We start from the raw sequence: 24,548 nt of genomic DNA, 5'->3' as shown, positions 1-24,548 counted from the left end.
GATGTAAGCAGCACTTAAAATTTATACACATTACCAGAGCAACCCTGTACGTATCAAACTCCCACAGCTGAAGAAACTGAAATGTAAGGCTTTTCTTCATCTGACATCATCCATTTATCTGTCCTTTCCTTCTGTCACTCCAACAAAGGCTCAAGTATTAAAGACATTTACAAGTTTATGTACAAAAAGGTGATTTTCTTACGTTTCTTTAAAACAATGATACTTCTGCAAAAAGGAAAAGACAGAACAAAATAAAACAATAATAACAATAAAAGAAAAAAATGGACTTGTATTTCACATTTTACACCCTCTGAATAGTGGCTCTAAATTGACATTAGACATCAGAACAAAGGAGAAAATAAAAAGTCAAAAACACAAAATATAATAATTACAATAATATAATATAATAATTAATGTTAACTGGTACAGATGAATCGAAGTCTGGAAGAATGGAATGTTGAAACGATTGCACATCTAGAAGCGGAGAAAGCCTCTGGCTTCTTCCGTCCTGTGGGATAAGAAGGCTAGCGAACAGCACTTCTTTTTATTATCTTTTTTTTGTATTGATATACGAAAACAAAACAAACAAACAAACAAAAAGAAAAAACAACAGCACCAAAATAAAGAAAGATCTCCATGCTAAACATCAGGCACAGTTATCGCTCGTAAGCGTCAGCGTGGGAGGAACCCCTCTCACTGCCGGGACAGGACCCACTCATTCAATCCCTAACACCCACTTCCTCAAGTACAGCCCGACCCGCTGCCAAGGAAACCAATGTTCCCCCGAATCCACAGAAGAAAGTGTGAAATTAAAACCAGTCGAAATAAAAACAAACAGTACTTCCTCTTCTTTAGAGTCTTCCTCTAAAACAAGCAAAATTTCAAGTGTTTACTGTCTTTAGAGCTGCGTCTTCCGCAGAGGAGCTGCATGGGGACTAAATGAATTCAGATCAAAACAAATGTGATGTCATAAAACAAAATGAAACAAAACAAGCTTAAACACACACACACACAAAACAAAAACAAAACAAAACAAAAAAAAAAGCAAACACCAAAACTAAACCAAAATGAAACAATAAACAAAAACAAAACAAAACAAACACTAAAACAAAAAAAAACTATAAACAAAAAAAACACCAAAACAAAAAGCAAAGCAAACAGCAAAACAAAACCCAAATGAAACAATGAACACAAACAAAATAAAACAAAAGGTTCTTGGGCAGCTCCATCGAGCACCAACATTCGAAGGAAAGGGGCCTGGAAAAACGAGGAGAGAAGCACCCATTTGTCCCAAGGTTCACAGTTCAGGAGGAGCGTGTGTGTGCAGTCAATGGGGCCGAAGACGAGGAGGAAGAGGGTTCAAGCAGAAAGGATGACATCATACTCACACCTTTCAGTGAAATGCACACCTGGGACCATATCTCTTAATGCTATCAAACATCTGGTGAATACAAACTAGTGCGCTAGTGCAAAAAAGGCAGCCTCCTTTCCACACAGGAAACTCTGCCCTGCTATGTGGGTGATCAAAGACACAAATGATATGAAGAGAGGGAGAGGAAATCGATTGGTTGACGTAGGCGGCCGGGCGGTGTTTCTCACGAGACAGCAGCGGCGGTGGCACTTTTGGACAGGTGGGTCGGCAGGTGGGTCAGGGACAGCTCCATGGTGGATCTCTTGCGGGGGCCACGCTTGGCGGGCGGTTTGGTGGGGCTGGAGCCGTTACAGCCGTCTGCTGCGCTTCTCACCAGGGCTTTACCACACACCTGATTCACCAAACTGTTGATCTGCTCCTGAGGGAACAAACAGAGACAAAGACAGTGAGAGACCATTGTGAAAAAGGTGACATGACATACTTTGTTATTGCAGTCCTTGTCAATCCCTTTGGCTAATTTTTTGAAACAGTCTCAGCATTCAAACTGTGAATGCAATTGTCTAAAGTAGCAAACCAAAACAATTCATTTATGCTTCAAAACCCAGTTATTTTGTCAGTAAAAGAACCGAAATTTATATATATATATATATATATAAATTTCATTTTTGTTCTACTTTATTGTCTACTTTACACTAAGTTTGAAACAATGTTTTTTTCATTTTTGTTCTACTTTATTGTCTACTTTACACTAAGTTTGAAACAATGTTTTTGAAAGAAGTCTCTTATGGGCACCAAGACTGTATTTATTTGATTAAAAAATGCACTATAAACAATTATTTTGAATAATATTTCGCAATATTACTGTTTTCAATTTGAATATATTTTTAAAATGTAATTTATTCCTGTGATCAAAGCTGAATTTTCAGCATCATTACTCCAGTCTTCAGTGTCTCTTGATCCTTCAGAAATCATTCTGATATGCTGATTTGGTGTTTAATTGTATTGATTGTTAATGGTGCTCAATTAATACATTTTTTATTATCAGTGTTTTTGCTGCTTAACATTTTTGTGTAAACTGTGACATGTTTTTTAGGATTCTTGGTTAAACTGAAAGTTCACAAGAACAGCATTTATTTGAAATAGAAATCTTTTCATTTGAGAATCGAACAAAAGCAAACGACAAAAACTGTAATACAACACTGAACCCACATTAACTCTTTTGCATGTGGACATATGTTTCCCAAACGTTTTTCACTATGCCAGAGCACAATATATTTTATGAAGGGACAGCAACAGTCCATTTAGGAGGGTTGTTGAACCCTGAAGGGTCCTTTAAGCAGAAGCATCTCAACAGCTCCCCCTGCAGGCATGTTTCTTATCATGTGTCTTACCTCATCATAGCGGTACATCATCTTGAGGCCTCGGCAGCTTTTGTGTTTCTCCACATAGTGCAGCGCACACTCCAGACAGAAAACCACATTTTCATTCTCCTGCACCACCTGCAGCATTAACAACAACCATTAGCTCAATTAAAATCATTTTCAACGCTCAGTAATTCTTCTGTCAGTGATGACTGAATGTGAATTATCAGCACTGGAGGTAAATTACAGCTGTGACCCAAATCTAGAACTGTGTAGAACACAAGATTATACAGTACAATGCACACAGACAAAACTACTATGAAACTCAGTGTTTTACTAAGAAAAAAGCACATTAAATAACACTGTAGTATAGATTTAATACATATACTGTAGGCGTTACTGTGATTTGTAGTATAGTGCAGTATTGCATAGATCAGTGGTTCTTAACCTTGTTGACACCAAGGCCCACATTGTCAAAGACAACATTATAGACTGTACTGACTTCTAAAGTACACTATAGTTTTTACACTAAGCATACTATTCATCCTAAATAGTGAAATGAATCGGTGCATCCGACAGCATGTTGAGAATAGTGTGTCAAATGCTTTGTTGGTAAAGTATATACTATGTTGAGATCTACAGTACAGTTTAAACTGAGCTGAATCTCACCATAGATAGGTAGCAGAGGTGCTGGCACGTTTGGCAGCGTCTCTCGGATGACTCCAGCGCCAGCCACTTGCGGGGTTTCTTCCTGGTGTCAGCGGGTGATTGGTTGTTGTCGTGAGTGCAGTAGCGTGCGGAGGAGAGCAGCCCTGCTTCATACAGATCCTGCCTTTGCTTCATCTCTATGTTCCTGTAGGACAGGAGCATTCAATTCCAGTTAGAGGACCACGATTTCCTTGCCAGGTCCAGACAATACTTTTTTTTGGAATAGTTTTTAATTTTATTCTGGGCAGCAGTAATGCTTTGTAAAAGAAAAAAATCCTAAAGAGTCAAAACAGTCATCAGAGATGAGGATATTGGGCTCCCAAAACCAAAGCAGTGGTGTCTGAGAATTTAATGAGTTGGGCCGAACATCGGGGTGGGTTTCCAGTGCTCACCTGAGATCTTTGAGAAGATTAGAGATTGTACTGAGCACAAGTCTGTTTTCTCGTTTGGCCTCGGCTGTGGCGATCTGGTAAAGTAGCTTCTCCATAGAGAAGGGTTTTGCTATGTGCCTGCATTTCAGGTCCTGCAAGACAAGAGCAAACATGTAGAGCGTCTTCTTAACATCTCCTACTGAATGTCTATAGGTCCAACAGGCGGATGTGGAAATGTGAAAGACTCACCTTAGCAGCCTCGTAGCCCAGGTTCATCCACTGTGGTGTGGCAAAGTGCACAGTTTCAGACACACTGTAGCCACAGCACACCCTGGACACGAACGCACCGGGGAAGACCACCACAAACTCTCCGCTCTGCTGGACCGTACGGTGGACCTTGATCCCCTCACGACAAAGCACCTCTGGAGAAATCTGGAGAAAAGCAGAGACATGCATGTTTATGTTCTGTGGATGCAATGAAATACAACTGCAAATGCTATTTTTATTTACAATATCTTACCATAATGTTCTTCTCCAGCATTTCCAGTCCCGGCGTGCCGTTGGCCTGTAGCAGTGTGTGCACCACTTTATCAAGCTTAGTCTTTTCCTCAGCAGGAATAGAATACCTGCAATGGGACGGGCAGAATTTCCTGTCAGTGTCATTATTTGGTTGACATAAGACAACAGCGCTGTCTGCCGGCTTCTAAACCAGCTTTGTTGCCATGGAAACAGGCCTTGGCTTTATTATGAGTCATGCACATAAAAAAACAAAAGCAAAAAACAAACAAACAGCTGATGCTCACATATGTGGAATGCACAGTGTAAGTGACTGCGTGTTTTACAGAGTACTGCGCCCACTAGAGGAGCTGATCTTTACAACACAGCTGAGTTAGGAAAGACATTAGCAAAATGTACAATTTTACACTGAGATGACATTTAGTCAACAGTGTTACTGTTAACAAACTATTAAAAATTATTTTGGCAATCAAAATAAAATAAAATAAAATAACTTGGCAACTAACTGAAATAAGTAAGTTTAAGATGAAGTACTAAAATTACTAAAACTGATAAAAATCACAAAAACACAACAAAATTACTTAAACTTTAAAATGAAAACTGAAAAATAAAAACACATTCATAATGTTTTTAAATAATACTAAAATTACACGGAATGTATCTAGAAATAAATAATGAACAAGATTCAAAACAAAATGCAATTGTATACAAAGGAACAATCTATTTGTAAATTGTACAATGTTGTACAATTTGTTACGTTTTTGGACCTTTGATAGTTATATATATAAAAAAAAAAAAAAAAGGTAAATGGTAAAAAATATTTGTTATTATTGAAATATCATATAATTAATTATACAATATGTAAAATATCTATTTCATTATGTAAAACAGTAACATGACCAATGTACACTGTATCAGCAATATTTAAAATTTCATGAAAATAATATATATATATATATATATATGTGTATAGATATATATATATATATATGTGTGTATATATATATATATATATATACTGTATATGTGTGTGAGTGTGTGTGTGTGTGTGTGTGTGTGTGTGTGTGTTATATCCAAATATTTAATCATAAAAAAAATCAACAAAAATTAAATACACAAAATATATTAGACAGTACCTGTAAAAATGAATGTATCTAATGTTGTTACACACATCATCTAACAGCCCAGTGCTGGTTTATGGGGCACGTTCAATTCAATTATTTTAATTCATTAATCAATTTCTAAATTCATTTCTAGACAGTACCTGGGAACAAACACTCACCAAATGCAATCAGCACCAGTGTGTAAGTAATCAATGTATGGAAGGCGGTTTTGGTCTTGTGACCAGCATGAGGTAGAAAAGACCATGCCGATGTTCAGCCAGGGAATAGTCACCCCTGTGAGAGAGAAAGAGAAAGAGAGACAGAGAGGGGGTGATGACTTATTCAGCAAAGGAGCTTTACATGATGTGGAGAGAAGTGTACTTCCTGCTACTGACAACAACAGTGGACTCACCAGGCACAGCACCAAGATGGCGCAGAATGGATCCAGAGTTATTGGGAAGGACATTGAGGTTCCATCCATGCCTGCAGCGACAGAGAGAAAAAGGTAGCTTATAATAGCATCATTTTTATAAACGGCAATACATCCTCCCATCATGCCTTTAATTCATCTCAAATGAAAGCAGCTCTTACTTGGAGAAGGGTTCGGACTTGCATACAGGGAAGCCGCTTCCATGTGTGTTTGTGTCCACTTTCCCATAATGCACTGCTACATGGCAGTCCCTCTGCTCCACTATCCGCCAATAATCTTGCTATATAAAGAAAAGCAGGACAGATGGAGATGAAGAGAAAAGGCAGGAAATAAGGAAAGGATACAAGGATACAACCGTCACAGGATATGCTTATAAAATATGAAACTCAGAAAGTACATGCTATTTAAAGACAATTTGTCTTAGAGCAGCTATTATTATACCTCAGAAATACTGGTCACTAGGGTCGACATTTTACACCAATAATGTAGTAACATATTACACTGTACACATTTACATCTGGCGAATGGTTAAAATACAGGAAGTGGTTTGTGTGTACCTCAACTTCAGCAGCCCCAGGCTCTTTGTTGAAGCACATCATCATAGTATTTCTTGCTATTCTGTAAAAGGTGGTCAAAGATACCGATCTCCCCTGGAAAAAAAACAATAAACAGTAAGAAAAATGGCAAAATAATCAGTTTATTTGGTAGCCATCTCTCAAAAGCAAGCTTACAATAACATGACATCTGTCAAATTACTATTAAGTTCTGTCTTATGGTACCATAAATGTGGCTTCTCCTGCTTAAATTAAGGCTAAAACTTGTTTTTATGAGTTGGTTGAGGTGATAGACGTGCTTTTTGTTATCTTTTATTTGAATGGCAGTACTTTCTTTCCGTCTTATAAATAACTATCAAGAGAAGTGTTGCAGTTTTACCCAGTCATTGTTTCCCAAGTTGTCCATCACAAATTACCACACAACCTGAAAAATGCTCACTCTTCGCACTGATAACTATAGACAGAGACAATTTCCAGGTACCGCACTGGAGATGAAGAAAGTGCAGTGTGTGTGTGTGTGTGTGTGAGGAGCTGAGCTGTGACCTATATTCAGAAACCATTCTGTGAAGAGGCCCACTCTCACCGTCCCGCCCAGTAGAGTGTGTTACCTCAGACAACAACACCCAGACAGACAGACGGGGTGCTATAAGAGACAGCAGGGTATTTTTATAGGGCTGGTGAGGCAGAAGGAGTCACCTTACATAGACTATAGCTAAGACCTCAGACTCACGTACACCAGGAGCTGAGGGCCTGGGAACAAACCCTCTCACGCAACAGCCACTCTCACCGATACCACCCACCCAGTCACAGTTCTCTCTTTCCTTTACCACCAGTCCTCTCTCAAACACAAGAACCACACAAACTCTGCCCCATTTTTCTGCTTCACTTTTTATATTGTAATCTACATATGTTCAACTGCAGCATGCTAACCAAAATTAAACCTCACAAGTGACTGAATTTAAACACTCTTTATGGGCAGCAGACAGGCTGTGCGAAAAGTGCTCTTCACCTGAACCACACACACAAAAAAGTTATTTAATTTGACAGCTGATTCTAAAACAGCATCATGCTAGCATGCTAAGCTAATAAATTGACATTCTAATCAACACAAATGCATTGCATACATAAATGCTACGTATGTTTTAAAACAAAATGTATAAAATGAAAAGTCTCTGTAGATAAATGCACAGACAAAAAAAAACAAAAAAAAAACGTGCATACACTACTGAGACTAATTGTGGCCGAGATGGGATCTCAGAGCACTATAATTTAGCTTCAAGTCGGGAGCACGCCTATGATGTCTAAAACATTGCCTAGGCAGGCAACTCAATAGAGTTTGTAATAGATATATGTTGTTTTGTACCTCTAAATCTGTCTGAGGAACAAAATAGACCCTCATACTGAAGCTTAGCAAGTCATAGCTCTGAAATGAAGCTCAGATCTGTGATGCAGAGCACAGCATAGAGACACATCCATCAACCAACATCGGCAGCATTAAAACCCAAAACACATCACGTATTGAGCCTTCCTCCTTTTTTTCCCAGCAGTGTGGCTCTGTGTTCAGTGTACACGCAAACATAGTCATCACGCTTGAAATTCTGGCACATTCTCTGGCAGCTCAGCGGTGAGCTCTCTATGCTCTTTCTAAACACTTCATTACCTGAGGAAATGGCACATCTGCCAGTCTGAGTGAATATAGTGAATAAAAGAAGTTTGACACATAAAACTGCCAATTCCAAAAGGAAACACAATGACGTTAAGTTGTTGATGAGCTTTATGACTGCCATTATCAAAGCAGTAGGTGCATCTATCACATCCCTTACCTTGTATATACATTTGTGCTGGTCACTGAGAACACCTTCATCTTCTGCCTCCTCTTCTGTCTCATCAATGTCCACTTTTTCCCCTTTCTTTTCCTGAGCAAACAGTCTGCGGCGGCCGGCCTGCCGGTGGGTGTCTGGCTCTTTGTGATTGCGGAACCCATTGCGGTGGTTGAGGCCGGTGAGCCCATTCTTGGGTTCGTAACGGGGAAGAGCCAGAGTCCGCTGGCCATTATCCAAGTGGCCCTCCAGGGGTCCCCGTTTGCGTTCCAGAGCTTCCTTTTCTGCCAGCACCTCCTGCTCCAGTTGCCGGTGCTCTTCGGTAGAGAGCAAGTCATAAGAGAGCAGGTACTGTAGGTAGGCCTCCTGGAGCTTGGCCAGACGGTCCTGTGCTGATTTGGGAATGCGAAGCAGGTCGGCCAACCGACTCCATTTTTTTAGGTCCATCACCTGCTGCATTCCACCCATGTCGCAGACCAGCACGGAAAAACGAGCCAGATCTACTTCACAGCCACCTGAAGGGGCGACAATGAGAGGGAAGAGATGATTGTGAATGTTTAATGCACTGTACATTTGGAAAGTATATTAAGAGTTAATGTATCGTTTCCAAACATAACTCAACTAAACCACTGGACACACTGTACCATCAGCTGCCAAATGAGTATTGACAGCTCCAGAATTAAAATTCATTACATTTCACAGCTCATTAATTCTCTAAATATGTTAGCAGAAAAATGGTGTGGCATCTTTATTTGTCTTTTGAAACATAAAAAAAAACATAACGACTGGAGAAAGTGAGCTAAGGAACTGAGGAAGCGTGAGCACCAACAAAGTGTTTAAAACTCTCGCAGGAATTATTGCAGCATACTGGCGGCATTCTAACAGGCTCAATAAACATTTATTTCAACCGTATATTCTGACTGGAGCCTCAAACAGCACACAGGATTCTGAAGTAAAGCAATGGTGCAGGGCTGCTTTAAAACCTCGTAAACTTAACTGTGCTCGACAAGTTCTGGAGAAATGGGTTTTTGGGGATTGGTTTGACATATGGTTTACCAACTCCTGGCAGACAAGAGACTTGACAACATATCTTAAGATTGGACCATGAGACTGTTCACTGGTCGGGTTTACATACAAATTGTCTCTCACCCCTTTATTCACAAAAAAAAACATTGACAGGCTGATATGCAATTATATTTCACATGCACAGGGCAACAGAGCTACAGTAATTTCTGCAACTGTAACTGAAGTGCATGAATGGGCAATGGCGCTCCTGAAGGGCCACTGTTTGCAAACATATGAAGCCCACACCAGTCTAAAAATTATCCTGAGAAGTTATCTTGTTTAGATTGTTCAGGTAGGTTTGATTAGAGTTGGAGCTAAAATCTGCAGTGCACTGACCCCTCCATAAGCAGAGTTGCCCTATAACAGGGTTCCTCAAATCCAACCCTGGAGGGTGACAGCCCTGCAGAGCTTAACTCCAATCCCAAACATACATACTGGAGCAAGCTAAATAAGGTCTTCAGAGTTATTAGAAAATTGCAGGTAGGAAAAGTTTGTGCTAAAACTGTGGACCTGTAGATTTAAGGAACTCTATACCAACAAAAGCAGTTGTAATCATAAAGTTTTAAGTGGACTCACCTATAAGCGGTGGCTCGTCCATTGAGATGCCCTGAGATTTGAGGTGCTTCTTAATGCAGGCCAGTTTCTGAACATTGGGGCCCCAGCGCCGACCCAGCTTGTGGATGCGCTGAACCTGTGTCACAAAACGCATATCGTCGTTGAGTTTGCACTCTGGCCTCCAGTCAGGAGGAGGCAACACTCTACACAGTCCAGACGACTCTGCCCGTTCCCGAACTGAGTCAAGGTACACCAAAGGGTCCTGAAACTCCCTGGAGCTGGGCTTGAAAATGGGCACCTCCCCCAGGGACCCCCACCCTGCCCTTCTCCTCTCCCGTTCCCTGTCTCTGTCCGGCCGAGGTGGAGGCGTGTGTGTGGGCTCTGCTGGTTTGAAGGATTTGCTGGCTGAGGTAGTGGATGTGGTTCGGTTGAGGGCCGGGTTAGTTTGGGCCCTCTGCTGTGCTTGTCTGATGAACATCAGTTTGCCAGCAGAGGCGCGTTTGGGTCGCAGCCGTGCTGGCTCAGGGGTAGCGGCGTTCTGGGGCATGGCTGGGGAGGCAGGAGCAGCAGGGGGTGACGGAGGAGGGGCAGGACCCATTTTGTGAGTAGGGAAGGCAGCCATTTCAGTGATACTGTGTGCAATAGTGACGGTGTTAGGGGACTTGAACTGACCCAGGGCCTTCTTGCTGCGAGTTTCCAGTGGGCTAGTCTGCAGTTTAGCTTTCTTAACTTCAGAAACAGGCAGCTTAGTCTTAACCTCGTCACTCTCAGTTCCAGCTCCAAGAATCGTAATGGCATCACTTCTGCGTTTAGAGTTCCGCAGTCCCTGCCGCACTTGCCGGCCATCTTCTTCCTCTTCCCTGGCACTGTGGCGTCCATTGAGCCTGCCATTAGGCCGACCCCCGTTAGTCATCTTATGCACCCCGTTCGATAATAGCACCTGTTTGCGGGTTTTTGCATTGATACTTTGGGCTTTTCCTGAGTGAGAGAGCTGGGGCCGGCCACGGCCGTTGCTGGTTGGATGATGAGAATGATGGTGGTGGTTGTTGCTGCAAGCACGAAGTCCAGCAGAAGCAGCGTGCTTGCTGTGGTTGAGTTTGGCTTTCTTAACCAGTTCTCGTTTTGCTTTGGTGTAGGTGACGTGGCCCTTGGTCACGGTGGCTGTGTACTTCACAGTTTTAGACGGCAGATGGAAGTCTTTCGACTTTTTGGCACCAGCCTTATGCGTGCCGACTGATGATGCCCGTGTGAATCCATTTACTTTCGAGACCTAAAGTGAAAAGAAGATATCATCATGTTACATAAAGTGGATCAATGCAACTTACTAAGAAACTGTGAGAATTCTCAAACAGTCCCCTCAATCCTGACTGCAAAGAATAATCTCCTAATGTCTATTTGCATACTGAGTCAGTCACAGTGCATGTCTCGGCTCACACAATAACACAGACCACAACAGAGCTACAAAAACCCCAAACCAGAGAAAACAGCAGGGAAGAAAGAGGGAGGGGAAGTGTACTAGATAGAGGGAGAGAAGAGAGAGAGAAATGTTTTATTCAGTGCCAACAGCTGCAAAACAATCCTTAGAAGTAAAGTTTAATCATAAAATCCCATTCAAGTACCAATTCATAGTTGGCTTTATACAGCATAAAGTTTTTTCAAATTTGGCTTTAACGCCCCAAATAAAAGGAGCTGTGCTTTCAGCTGATCTGAGGCCTCCAATGTACTTCACAGCAGAGCAGATGCAGCTTGGGTTATGCCCGGCCTCTCATTGTTTAACAGCTGCCACGGGAATTAGACTATGCCAGGCTACAAACATATTCAGCCTCACTTTTCTCTTCACATTGTTTTCTTTGGCTCTGTTTTTATAGCAAGGCAGAAAGGATCTGATTTCCTATGTGTGTGATCTCACAAAGCCAAGAAAAGAAGATGCAGCCGGAGGGTTTTAGTGGGCTAAAACTCCAGGTGAAATAATCATGATGTGCTTCCTGACATCAGTAGACTCTCATTGCACGGGAAGGATGAGTTCTGACATTTGATTAAATTCCTCGACAAGCCTTTAATCAACCAATGCAATAGCACATGGATGATGCAGTCAGGTACGCAAAAATTGTTTTTTCTTTGCACATTTGTGGTGAATAGTATATAATGGTATTTATGGCAATGCCAATAGCTCTATGCTGGGTCTCTATCTCATTTCAACTAAAGGAAAAGTTAGGAGCTAAGAAAAAGTGACGACAGAAATTGTATTTAGTGGATGGTTTGATAAAAATCACATTTTTAAAATCTCTTTATCTTTATCTTTTTATGTGCTGCAGGAATGATGTTAATTACTGATTAATTAATGATGCTCCTAATAAAGTAACTGCCATATAATTATATTTTTACTTGCATTTGGCTTTTGACAAGTGCTAGCTACACAGAGTTTTTCCACCAAACAAAAGATTGCACAATTAAAATGGTGCTTTTGTCAAAATGTGAATTATAACACCTGATATAAAGGGGTTGGTTTAATTGTGCTGTTTTGATTTTTATGTGAAGCCTCTTGTGATGCATTCATGCTCTGTGAATAGGTCTTCTTTAGATGTTGTGCCACACCCTCTCACATCCCTCCCCATCCCTCCCACTTTATTTCTCTCTCTCTTTAAAGTCTCCAGATGCATTTAAATAACAGCGTCCAGACTGCAGTGATCTCTGGGCCAGAGGTTCGCTGACGGACAGATGAGGAGATTGCTGAGTGTTTTTGAAGTAAGACATCGGCTGTATTGTATTCCTATCAGGTGCAGCAAAACAACAAAGAGAGGCTATTAAAAGATAAGGGGGACTGAAATGTGACTCTCCATCAATCGCTTCCCCTTGTCTGCGCTTAAAAAAAAAACAGCAGGAGGGAGAGGGGGAGAATATAAAAGAAAGCGACAGACTCCAGCCCCAGAGGCAGGCATGATGGATGCTCTCTGCAGGTAGAGTAAGCAAATGTAGCATGATGTCAGCTGCGGCCATGTCTATGTAGTCCCCCGTCATCGCACCCACCCCCTTTTGAAATAACACGTCAGTGGTCTACGGCACGCCCCATCCCATCTGCAGGGCTCTGAGAGTGCAGAATGTGATCATAATGATAATCCCACTCAGCATAACGTGCCGGATGCTGAGTAGAGCTTGTGCGGCGACACGTAGTGCAATGAGTGCTGCGACCACTAGAGGGCTCACTGATCCCAGAACACTGCCCGAGGGTGCAGACGAGCCCTGCCATATGCTGCCAGCTATTATAAAGACTGCCTGAAAATGTGGAGGAGAGAGAGAAACCACATAGGCAAGAGAACACAGGTCACTGACCTGTCCCCGTGGGCAACCTCTTGAAACCAGGGGAAACAGAGCAGGCTAGAAGAAACAAGGAAGGAGGCAAGCAAAGAGAATGGAAGGAAGGATGGAACAGTTAAAAGGCAGCTGACCAAAGACGTGCAATCAAATTGGCTTAACAGCCAGTAACAAAAATAAGAGAACACACACAGACAGAGGCCAGGCCAGCTCTCTGAAGTGGATCGTGGTCGCATGTGAGCATGAGGGAAGACAGATGACATCATGTGTTGCTATAGGCCAGCTGCAGCATAGCAAAAGATTTAACTGAGAACATCTGCAGAGCTGCAGCCCACACTTCACACACACACTACACAGTGTACAGTGTCAATGAAATGTAGGTTTGCTTCCTTTTTATGTTTTACTGTAAATATTATTTATTTATTTATTTAAATGGAGAAGGGGGGTGGGGTTCAACCCACTTTCTCTTTTGAAACAAACACAGCCAAGTACCCACCTCTTAAAAGGACAAGAAAACTTCAAAGACAAAACCAAAATATCAAAAAGACACATTCATAACTGCAATGGATAAAATGAAACAAATAAATAGAATGTAACTCGGGATAACAATGCATGAGATCTCTCTTCTTCCCAGATCAAGTTATTTTTTTTCCTAAAAAATAAATAAAAGGAATAAATTCCAATTAAACAATGAAGTATAAACCCTTATTCAGCTCATGTGCAATGGATCATGCTCACGCCAGAGCTCTTCAACACATAAACACCCTTCAGAAAATTTGCTTTTAGAGAGAGAGAGGGGTCAACAGCTGTCTAATAGATTCTCACAGTATTGTGGATCATGCTGCATCTATCAGTGCTGTTTATTGTTTTAAGTATATGAGTGGCAATGTGCTTATGTGTTATGTGTGTGTCAGCATAATAACAGACTTTATCTGACTCAAGGGTTTAATGTTGGGTCAGTCATTGCAGTTAAACTGTTAAACCGCCACTGCTTCATGCCGATTCATCAGAAAGATTAAAACAGGAGTTCTCAAGCTAAGCCCACACTTCTCATTTTGTATATATATAAAAAAAGTCTGAGCAAATTTTACAAGAAGATTTGTACACTTTTTTATGAAAACATTTAAAAATATATTCTCCTGTATTTCACACAAAGAAGAAAGTCATACAGGTTTGGAATGGGGTCAGTAATTGAATTTTCATATTTGAGTGAACTATCCCTCATCTGTGACTTTTTTTTTTTTTTTTTGAGCTCATCTTTGCCTCTGGATCATGTTACAGTCTATATTTTAAACACATGAAGCTGCATGATTTATTTTTAGATATCTAACTTGTACAACCCCAAGGCAGAGAATCTCAAGATTAAAGTGTCAATGGCATAAAAAAGAGAGAAAGAAAGAGAGAAACTGAGAGGCTGATGAGTTGAGAGGTGATCTGTCTCTCCCTGCTCTCTGAGGTTCATTGTGCACTTAATCAGTTTTGGTGCACTCAAAGACGACATGCTCATTAGTATCGGAGATGATGGTGGTCTGATTGTCTGCAAGCCACACTGGGATGGATGTTCCCTCCTAACCGGCAGATCCAGTATAATTCTCACTGTGTAATATGACTTAATGTGGCCAATCACTGCACTCTATGACCCACCTTCCCATGATCCCTGCTCATACTGACACGAGATGGACATGAAGGGTTGTACCTGCTTGCGGAGTTCCTCTGCGGCTCGTCTGTAGTTGTGGCCGTTGGTGTTTTGGCTCTTGGCTGTGGCCGCAGTGTGCTTGTGGGAGATCTCACCAGATGCATCACATCCCTCACTGCGATCTCTTCCCGCAGATGACTCTCTGCCTCTGGATCTGGGAGTGAGCTCTTTGTCCTTGTGTACCTTAAGGCCATTCAATACTGCAGGAAAAAAAATAAATAAATATATATATATATATATATATATATATATATATATATATATATATATATATATATATATATATATATAAAAAAAAAACACAGGGTTAATAAATTACACAAAATAATATTTTTTAATTGCAAAGATAAATCAAAATATTGCATTGCATTTTCTTGTCAGTTACATTTTTCATTCAATTCTTGCATCCTATATAGCTTTCTGGGTGACATGCTAGATTTGCACACTGTATGCATGTCCTACAGTATCCCATGATGCAATGCACTCAAACTGACATTCTATTTCTAGTGTGAAGGATGAACCAGATGGATGGCTAAAACATGGGATTGATAATGCTAAATAATCATTCAGTACTTTGATGCCATGTGACGACAAAGTAGCATACTACTGTTATACACATTTATTATGAGTGCAATGCCACAAAATGCACAGTCTACAGCTGCAACAGAAACAAAACCGTTACAGAGAAAGAGCTCTGACAGACATGGGAGTGACAGAAATGCACAGACAAAAAACAATTGTCAGCACTTTTGAACTTATAAGTCCTGAGCAAGTTGAAATCAAGTGTAGACTTAACTATTTACATTTATCAAAGCAATATGCAAAACAAAACAAAACTTAAACACAAAACAAAAGACCAAAAGCCAAACCAAACAAAACAATAAGAACAACACAAAACAAAACGAAGAACAACACAAAACAAAAAAGCCAAAATAAATAAATAATAATAATAATAAACTTGCTCCCTTTCATCTGTGAGTTTGTTTTGAGTTAGTTTTTAATGCATTAGTACATGTACTTTCTCTACAGATAATGCTGAAAGAAAAAAAAACCGTGTTCTGCGTTTTTGGACAGGGTAGTCTGTCTGATATCAGGCCCTCTGGACAGCTCTAATTAAGACATATTCAAACTGCTCTATGTATTTATGACTGCTCACTTTAATTTTACAGTGTTTAAATATCAACAGGAGGCAGAGCATGTCAGCGAGGTAGAAACGGATGGGCTTTCGTACTGTAAGGCTTGGAACTGCTACCGACAGCTGAACTCAATAAAAGGTGTTTAATTTAGAAATGTAAACACGCCTCTGGGTTACTGAGGTTCAGCGAATGAAAGCCGAGCACTGTGGTCTCTCCCACTCTGAGACACACACAGAGAGAGAGAGACTGGGGCATTGCCTGTGCTCCATATTAAAGTGTCACTTCTGACATGGGCCAACTCAGACAATGGGCTGCGTCCAGGCACCGGATAGGTTGAGGATAGGCAGCATGAGAGACAGAGAGAGAGAGAGAGAGAGAGAGAGAGAGAGAGCAATGTGGGCCAGGGGCTTTTTTATATATAGATGCCAGCTTGATGTTCTGATTAAAGACACTTTAACCCACTCAATTTGACAGGCGCTTGGCTTTCAATTATCTGCTGACAGACTATTTTTATTTGATACCATGTTTCATTAAGGCACGCTCCCATAATCCCTTGCTGCCCCTCTTTAAACTCACACAGCATCTATTGGGAGCATCAACGAAGTGTTCAAACTGTCTTACAAGGCTGTCTTTCCTTCATTTGTTGTGGGGGTGTGTGAGTGTGTGTAGCGTACAGCGACGTGTTGCCCACCGTTACTCTGCACAGCTGTGAGCTGAATGCATAAACACCTTGTTACTGCCTTCCCTACTAAAGTGATAATTGGAGTGGAAAGATGGAAGCGTCATGTCCCACTCCAACACAACATTCCCATCTCAACACAAGAAGCAGCAAGTCTCTCTCTCTCTCTCTTCATATGTACAGCTTGCACAAGACATTTACACTATTGTTCAAAAGTTTGGGGTCGGTAGGATTATTTTTAATGTTTTTGAGTCTTGCATACTCACAAAAACTGTATTTGCTTCAACAAAAATACTTGAAATTAAAAAAGGTGAATATTTTGTTTAATAATGTTTCAAATAAAAGTTTTCTATTCTAATATATTTGTAATTTATTCTTATGATGCAAAGCTGAATTTTCAGCATCATTACTCCTGTCCTCACGGTCACTAGATCCTTCAGAAATGATTCATCATTTCGAGAATCATTTATTATCATTATGAATGTTGAAAAGTGAGTGCTGCTTAATATTTTTGTGAAAATGGAGATACATTTGGTTTTTCAAGGTTCTTTGATGAAGAGAAAGTTCAAAAGAACATAATTTATTTCAAAAAGCTACCGTTTATAAATGTATTCACTGTCAATTTTACCAATTTATTGCATGTTTGCGGAATGAAAAATTTAATTTCTGTAAGAAAGAAGAAGAAAAAAGAACTTTTAACAGTGGTGTATATTGACTAGGTAGAATAGGTTAATATAAGAGCTGGACTAATTAATTGCCTTTTATTTGCTATTTTAAGATTATAGGCCATTTTGAGCAATTTGTCTCAAGTCTGAACTTGTTTTCACTCTTAATTCTTACCGAATCCGTTAATCTTGCCAGACGGTTTACCCTTCTTGGGCGTAGACTGGCATGATGTAGATGCCACACTGGGTGGTTTCTCTTCCTCAGTTTCATCTTCATCATCCAGATCCTCCTCATCCTGAGAGCAGCCGAAGTAGGCCATGTTACCGGGTAATGCCGGTGAGCCTGAGAGGCGAGAGAGAAACAGATACAGAAAGTGTTAAAGGAAGCCGCAGACCCAGTGCATTAACTGAGCAGTGGCCAAAGAAAATGGGATAAACCGGCACAACTCTGTAATCTCAGTTTCTACTGCAACCGTAATCCTCTCAAAATCAGCTGCTGCTCTGGATGAGATTAGAGACTGTTGCAGCCTAAGAATCCTAAATACATTACACTCCTCTGTTTCTGTGTGTGGAGATCTGGAGCCACGAGTGAATGCGTCTAACTGCCTTTTCTCTTCAAGAGAAACTATGTTTTAAAACACACCAGCTGATAACCAGCAGCATACTGCAAGATTACAGCCCCATGTGAGGAGGACCATAATAAACCACTGCTTCTGGATCAGACAAAGCTTGAAAGCTGAAAAGTTTTGTGCGATACACAAACAAACAAATAATAATAATGGCATGAAACAAAAACAAAACCAAAACACAAAACCAAATCAAACAAAAAAACTAACAAAATAAATTTAAACTAAACTAAACAAACAAAAACAAAACCAAATCAAACAAAAACAAAGCCAAAACCAAATCAAACAAATACAAAACAAAACAAAAACAAATCAAACAAGAACAAATCAATTAATCAGTCAGTCAGTCTCTGTCAGTCTAACTATATTGTTTTATTTTTTCAATCGCTCTCTCTCTCTCTCTCTCTCTCTCTCTCTCTCTCTCTAAACACAGTTTTAATTAATTCCAACTTATTTAATTAATTATATACTTATTATTAATGTATTAACCAATGTGTTTAAACCTGCACTACTGCATGTCTGTGATTCGTCCGGACCACACCGGGCAACAATTATCATTATAGTGCTGTTCTCCGCCAGCCTCATGAATGAAACATGAGTGCGAATGTGCACTCGTTAACTCTCTATTAACGTGAAGCTGCAGCCGGCGCGGCTGCGGTGGTGATGTCACTGCGTACATGCAGCATTTGACATGCCACATTAATGCTTATGGTCTGTGTGACAACATTTATAATAGCAATGGAGACAGGTTGACTGTTTAGGGAACAAATAAAATGACTGACAGAAGTACAAACTTAATGAGGTGCTATTAAATGGATGGCTGTAAAAGGGCTGAGAGACGTAGATGGCCAGAACACTGAGTCACTGGAGTTCACATGAGAGTGTTGAAATGGTTTCTTGTTACTGCTCACTAAAATGGTAACCCTTTACAATAAGGTTTCATTTGTTAACATTAGTTTACTGCATTAATTATCATTAACTTACAGTATAAAATACTTCTAAAGCATTTATTAATTTTAGTTAATATGAATTTCAACATTTACTAATTAAGACCTGTATCTGTTAATATTATTTCACGGACCTGTACTAACATGAATTAACAATGATCAGTTGTATTTTTATTAACTAACATAAACAGAGATATTAATAAATAAATACTATAACAACTGCATTGGTCGTTGTTTATTAATATTAGTTCATGCATTAACTAACATTAACAAATATAAAAATATTCAAAATACTTTATAAAAATAAATTAAAGTTATACAGAAATAGAAAAAAATTACAAATGTTTAAAAAAGCACATAGAAATACTAAAATTATAATAAAAACAAATATGAAAATATAAAAAGTAAAAAAAAGAAAAAAAGCTTATATAGAATATTATACTAATACAGAGCAAAACAAAGCAAATACATAATAATTACTACATAAAAACAACACTAAAATAATGCCTTTACCTTAAAAAACATCAAATAATAAAATAAAATAAAATAAAATAAAATAAAATAAAATAAAATAAAATAAAATAAAACCTTACATATATTTGAGTTAATAAGAATCAATGTAATATTGTTTATGTTATTGCACCTAATTTATAAAAATCAACCAATTAAAATCGGATATTAGCCAATAAAAGGATTCTTACTGGTAGAAAACTGATAAAATGTTGAGGTAAAATATATAAATAATCTGAAATATTTACTCTGATACCCTCATATTCACCTCATACTCCAAGGATTATCAGTCATATAGTACAATGCCATTTGTGAGTTCAGAAAGAACTCCTAATAAAGACATGGCTAATAAATTCAACTGGCTAACATTTAAAACAGGATTACAGCCTACAGGACTACAGATTCGAAACAAAGCCACTTTGATGGTTACTCCATATGGCACCAGATAAACAAATATTACAGGATCAACTTTCAGTCTTAACACAATTCAGTCATAAACAAACAAACCAGGCACCTCAAGTTATTAAGAAAATGGCTGCCATTATCATTACCTCTCATTACTCTCATACTGTGGAAGTAAAAGGTCAAAAAGCCAATAGCTCACAGACCTGAAGGTCATCCAGGGTCATGAAAGGGGGTGGGAAACCGCTGAGCTTTCCCCATTTTTCCCCCACCTTTAGATTTGACTATATCTGTTTCATACTCCCCCCGAATGAGTCCCCGGTTCAGGCTCTCCCCACAGTGAGGTTTACTGAGTGCCCCAGGGAATGCTGGGTAGGGTGTAGCCCAACTAAAGCTCACAATCACTGGCGTCAGGGGTGCACAAACTGGATTTTTGATTGCAATCATGCATTGTCTGTCATGCCTTCTTCCCTCAAAGAAGGGAAGAAATCTAAATCTGTCATCTCCCGCAGAGAAAGAAAATAAAAAAACAGACCATTCCCAATCTCCAATTATGCATACTCTCATATTCACAGGCTGACACAGATCATAATTAAAGATGAAGGCATCCATTACAATTGTCATTTTTAATTCAAGCACAGACATAATTAAAACTGAAGTGTTCTACTCCAGATGCTCTTCTTTTGTCCCGTTTTATAAAGCCAAAGAGGTTCAAATTAAATCTCAAGGAGAACCAATCAAAATCTGGCTGAGTAGCAGCTCTTGCTCTGATTGGATGGCTGGTTGCCGTGCGGACTGTTTTGATCAGACACATGGTTAGAGGGAGTGAGGAAGTATCTTCAAAGAGATAGTTCACCCACAAATAAAAATTCTGTCATTTCCTCAGCCTCATGTCGTTCCAGACCAGAATGACTTTCTTTCTTTCATGGAACACGGAACAAAAGGTGAGAGCTTTAAAAAAAACTTTCCCGCTCTTTTCCATAGACTACAAATAAACATACCCATGTGAGAAAGAAGTGTGCTTAACTGTAATGTGTACTTGTAACGTACTTAAAATCTTAAACATATTAATAAATAAATAAAATTAAGCACAATTAAGCACACATTTAAAAATGTACTTTGTCAAATAAAAAAAAATAAAAAAAAAGTTTTTACCTAAATTACATTTTCAATAATTGTTTTAATATTGTTTTTAAGCTTTAAAGTACACTTAAACTGATGTGTTGACTAACATACTAAAGCACATGCAAATTACTTGATCATAATTGAAACTGTATGCTTTCCAATATTACTTTCAAAATTAATATATTTTATTTATATATTTAACCTCATCACCACAAATGTGTGATTAAAAAAAGTTACACATTAGAACCATAATATACATACAAAAAAAAAAACATTTTCATTCAAATGCTTTTAATATGAAATTAAATGTAAACAAAAATAAAATTCAATTCAAACGCTTTTAATACTAAATAAAAACAATCTATACAAAACTAACAATAAACACATTAAGTGTCTGTAAACATTACATTCAATTCACACATAAGTATAATCTTTTAAAGCATGCTATTTCTGTATATAAATAATCTTTAAAAAACTGCTAAAATGCACATCTCACATGTCCCACATGATTTGCGTGCTAATTCCAAATCATTACATAATAATTTAAAGTTAATATTAACTGAAAACTGTCTCATTGTCCATTACGCACATGCTGTACACATTTGGCATAGTGTCACTGATGTCAAACTGACTTTCAGTGAACAACTTCACTCCACATTGAAAAACAAAGTCATACATGTTTGAAAAAGCATGAGGGTGAGTAAATGATGAGAAGGTGATTTGTATCCCTTTTATAGGTGTACGGGTCGCCCAGGTTGAGATATTGACCCAAGGTTGTCAGGGATCCTGTCACCTTACACGGCAGTAGAGTGGAGGGCACTACTGTACATCCCCTCTATGTGACGGTATATGGTAGTGTGTAATGCACTAGAGTGCGGCGAGAGAGGAGAATAAGAGGGGACATTAAAAACATTGTCTCTGGGCTGCGGCGGCAGCAAGAATGCGAGGGGATTATGGATTATATCTCCTCTAATTTACATTCCTGAATGTCTGCAAATCCATTAAACCAGTTTGCCCTATGCTTGAGGAGTCGCCGGGAGAATTTAATCAGCCTGCCGCCCCACCGCCAAGCCGCACACGTCAGCGCACTTAATTGAATTGAAATCAGCTATCTTTGTTCTTTCATAGCACACAGCGCCAGTACAACAGCTTCACGCCGACACACGTGGCTGTGGTTTGAATGCGGCTGCCGTGGCTCGAGAGACGTAAATAAGGACTTTAGGACAATCAACGATATCCAAGAGACACAGGAATTGAACTAAATACTCATGAGGACATTCAAAGGGACATAAAAATTCAGTTACAGCTGCCTGTTATGTAACACGGGCAATAGAGTACGTTATTCATTTACCCATATCTCCTTACCTACTCGAGTTCACATCATGAGTCAGGGTTTCAGCATGTTTAAGGAAACAATTTAATAATGCTTTTTAATAATAAGTTAATACACATTTTGTGTACACAAAATAAAAATAAATAATTTAAAACATTTAGCAAATTAAAAAAAAATGTTTTATTATATGTTTTAGCACCATATTTATTTGGTAAAAAAAAAAAAAATTCTATATAGATTTGATGGAATATAATAATATGTGTGCCAGTATATAAATCCAAATTAATTTAACAGCAATATTTACCTACACACTAAAACATTTTATCTCATGTGTAGTACAAGGTTACAGAGGGATTTCTGCTAACAGTTTTCACATAAACAATTCACTGGAACAGTTCACTGAAATGTGTAATATGAAAAGAAAAACTGATTCTCAAAAATGACTTTCCAGCTCTATCTGTGGAGGAGAATTACAATAAGAAATGTCTTCTATCATTAAGACCTCCAAAATAATGTTTAAGACCATTAAGACTACTAATGTTGAGATTTTATATACTATTAAAGACACCGAGGACTTACAGGCCATAGAGGATATCACATGCATGGATTTCATCTGCAAAGATGTCTCGATTGTTTTAAATCTTTATGTGTGTGTAGTAGATTTCCCTCAGACTGCTCAAATACATGTACAGTACATACACATGCAGGAACTTTCCTCCTGCATTGTGTTTAATTCCTGCATTGTGTCTGCAGCCCATTACTTAACATCTAATGACTTTATATCTCAAAAGGTAGAGTCCAAGAGATTTTTTTTTTTTTTTTTTTTAAGACAGAAAAACTTTTCTTTTGAGAAAACCGTCAGAGATTTCACAACGTCACATTAATCACAGCCTGCACTCCACTCTACACGCACACGGCGGTCTGGTTAAATACTTTCTCTGTGTCAGATAAAAGCTGCGTTTCGCTGGCAGTCAGCCATAACTGAGCTATTGTAGGACTGCCCATTTGACCCTGGCTATATTTACCCAGAATCCATTGATCTGTATTTACCCATCCTCTCTATCTCAACCCCTCCGAAAGATCAACACTGTCTGCTCATGACCGGCTCTCCTGATGCCTGGAACAGACATGCCAAAGTAAAGAGCCCTCTGGAAGATATTGAATGTCAATTCTTTATAAGATAAACCGACACATGATGTGATAACAACTCTCTACTTCTCATAACACCAGTGTACTGTAATGCTATTTGGACAACATTACGCTCCACACAGACTGGCCTCAGCAGGGGAGTATCATTTATAAATCATACCACTAGGAGGCTGGTGTATGGTTAGTGAGGTGCGGCCCATCATCTAATTACCGCTGTGGAAAAAAACAGCTATGAGAGTCACTGAGAGTTGAGGCTGATACGTAACACCCTAAAAGCATGGTTTTGGCCTCTCCCTGACCTCACACACCTGGCCAAGTCAAGTTACAGCCAAGTCCGAGAAGACCTGAGCTGACCCGTTTGTGTACATATGGGGCATAACGCATCTGATACAGCTAGCTAATGTTTCATACGGCACCGTTACTCACACAATCACCTGATAAAGTGATTAAAAGACTACTTTTATAGAATGCAATGGCCATAAATTTTGGCCCATGGACATTTTGTTTTTGGAAAGCATGTTAAAGGATATTTCTGGGCTGCTATTCTGAAATCCCAGGGAGGAAGGAAAGTTTATACTGAAATGAGGCAGTCTAAACCATCTCCCGCAAGGTTTAAGTATTATGTTGTAAAAACTCCGGCCAACGAATAAATTCAAGGTCCAGCAAGCTTTCATTTTTTAGGTTTTTGAATGGTACAAACGGAACATTCTGCTTCCACTTTTCCTACCTTTTACACATCTCAGGACATGCATGAAATGGGAAAGAAACATTTCTTTAAAAAAAAAAAAAATTAAATAAAATTTGAAAAACTGCAGACTACACTTCTGATCCTAGTAAATGAATTTAAAGAGTCAAATAAATACTTATGTTCAATAAAAAGGCCCTCACATAAAGTCTACAAACAGCTGAGAGTAGACAATCAAAATCTATTGACATTTTTGCAGTTTCTGGCCTGATTTGAGAGGAAAATACACAGAATGGATTGAAATGTGTTAAACGTCTAAAACCAAGTTCTAATTGAGCTGAAAACATTAAATATTTTATAAATTCATTTGAAAGTGATAGGGTAATAGGGTTAATAATGTAAATAATGTTTAGTTTCTTGCACAGACT

The 24,548-nt window shown here is 39.0% G+C and overlaps 1 protein-coding gene across 1 annotated transcript in view; it reads right to left on the bottom strand.

The window, feature by feature from the left end:
- Positions 1–1,189: 1,189 nt before the first annotated feature.
- The window catches only part of LOC109093762 (protein Jumonji-like), a 96,135-nt gene continuing 72,776 nt past the window's right edge, over positions 1,190–24,548 (bottom strand). Inside the window, exons 5-18 of the mRNA XM_042776727.1 lie at positions 17,519–17,686; positions 14,864–15,063; positions 9,877–11,125; positions 8,239–8,750; positions 6,419–6,511; positions 6,023–6,141; positions 5,844–5,914; positions 5,611–5,725; positions 4,333–4,438; positions 4,062–4,244; positions 3,834–3,964; positions 3,403–3,586; positions 2,764–2,871; positions 1,190–1,790 (exon numbers count right to left, since the gene is read on the bottom strand). Coding sequence (XP_042632661.1) covers positions 1,596–1,790; positions 2,764–2,871; positions 3,403–3,586; positions 3,834–3,964; positions 4,062–4,244; positions 4,333–4,438; positions 5,611–5,725; positions 5,844–5,914; positions 6,023–6,141; positions 6,419–6,511; positions 8,239–8,750; positions 9,877–11,125; positions 14,864–15,063; positions 17,519–17,686 — 3,434 coding nt within the window. The 3' untranslated portion in view covers positions 1,190–1,595. The remainder of the gene's footprint in view (positions 1,791–2,763; positions 2,872–3,402; positions 3,587–3,833; positions 3,965–4,061; positions 4,245–4,332; positions 4,439–5,610; positions 5,726–5,843; positions 5,915–6,022; positions 6,142–6,418; positions 6,512–8,238; positions 8,751–9,876; positions 11,126–14,863; positions 15,064–17,518; positions 17,687–24,548) is intronic.

This window comes from Cyprinus carpio, chromosome A19 (genome assembly GCF_018340385.1).
Source record: "Cyprinus carpio isolate SPL01 chromosome A19, ASM1834038v1, whole genome shotgun sequence".
Classification (NCBI taxonomy): Eukaryota; Metazoa; Chordata; class Actinopteri; order Cypriniformes; family Cyprinidae; genus Cyprinus; species Cyprinus carpio.
The sequence above is the reverse complement of the archived record's forward strand: the minus strand, read 5'-3'. Positions and strand labels throughout refer to the sequence as shown.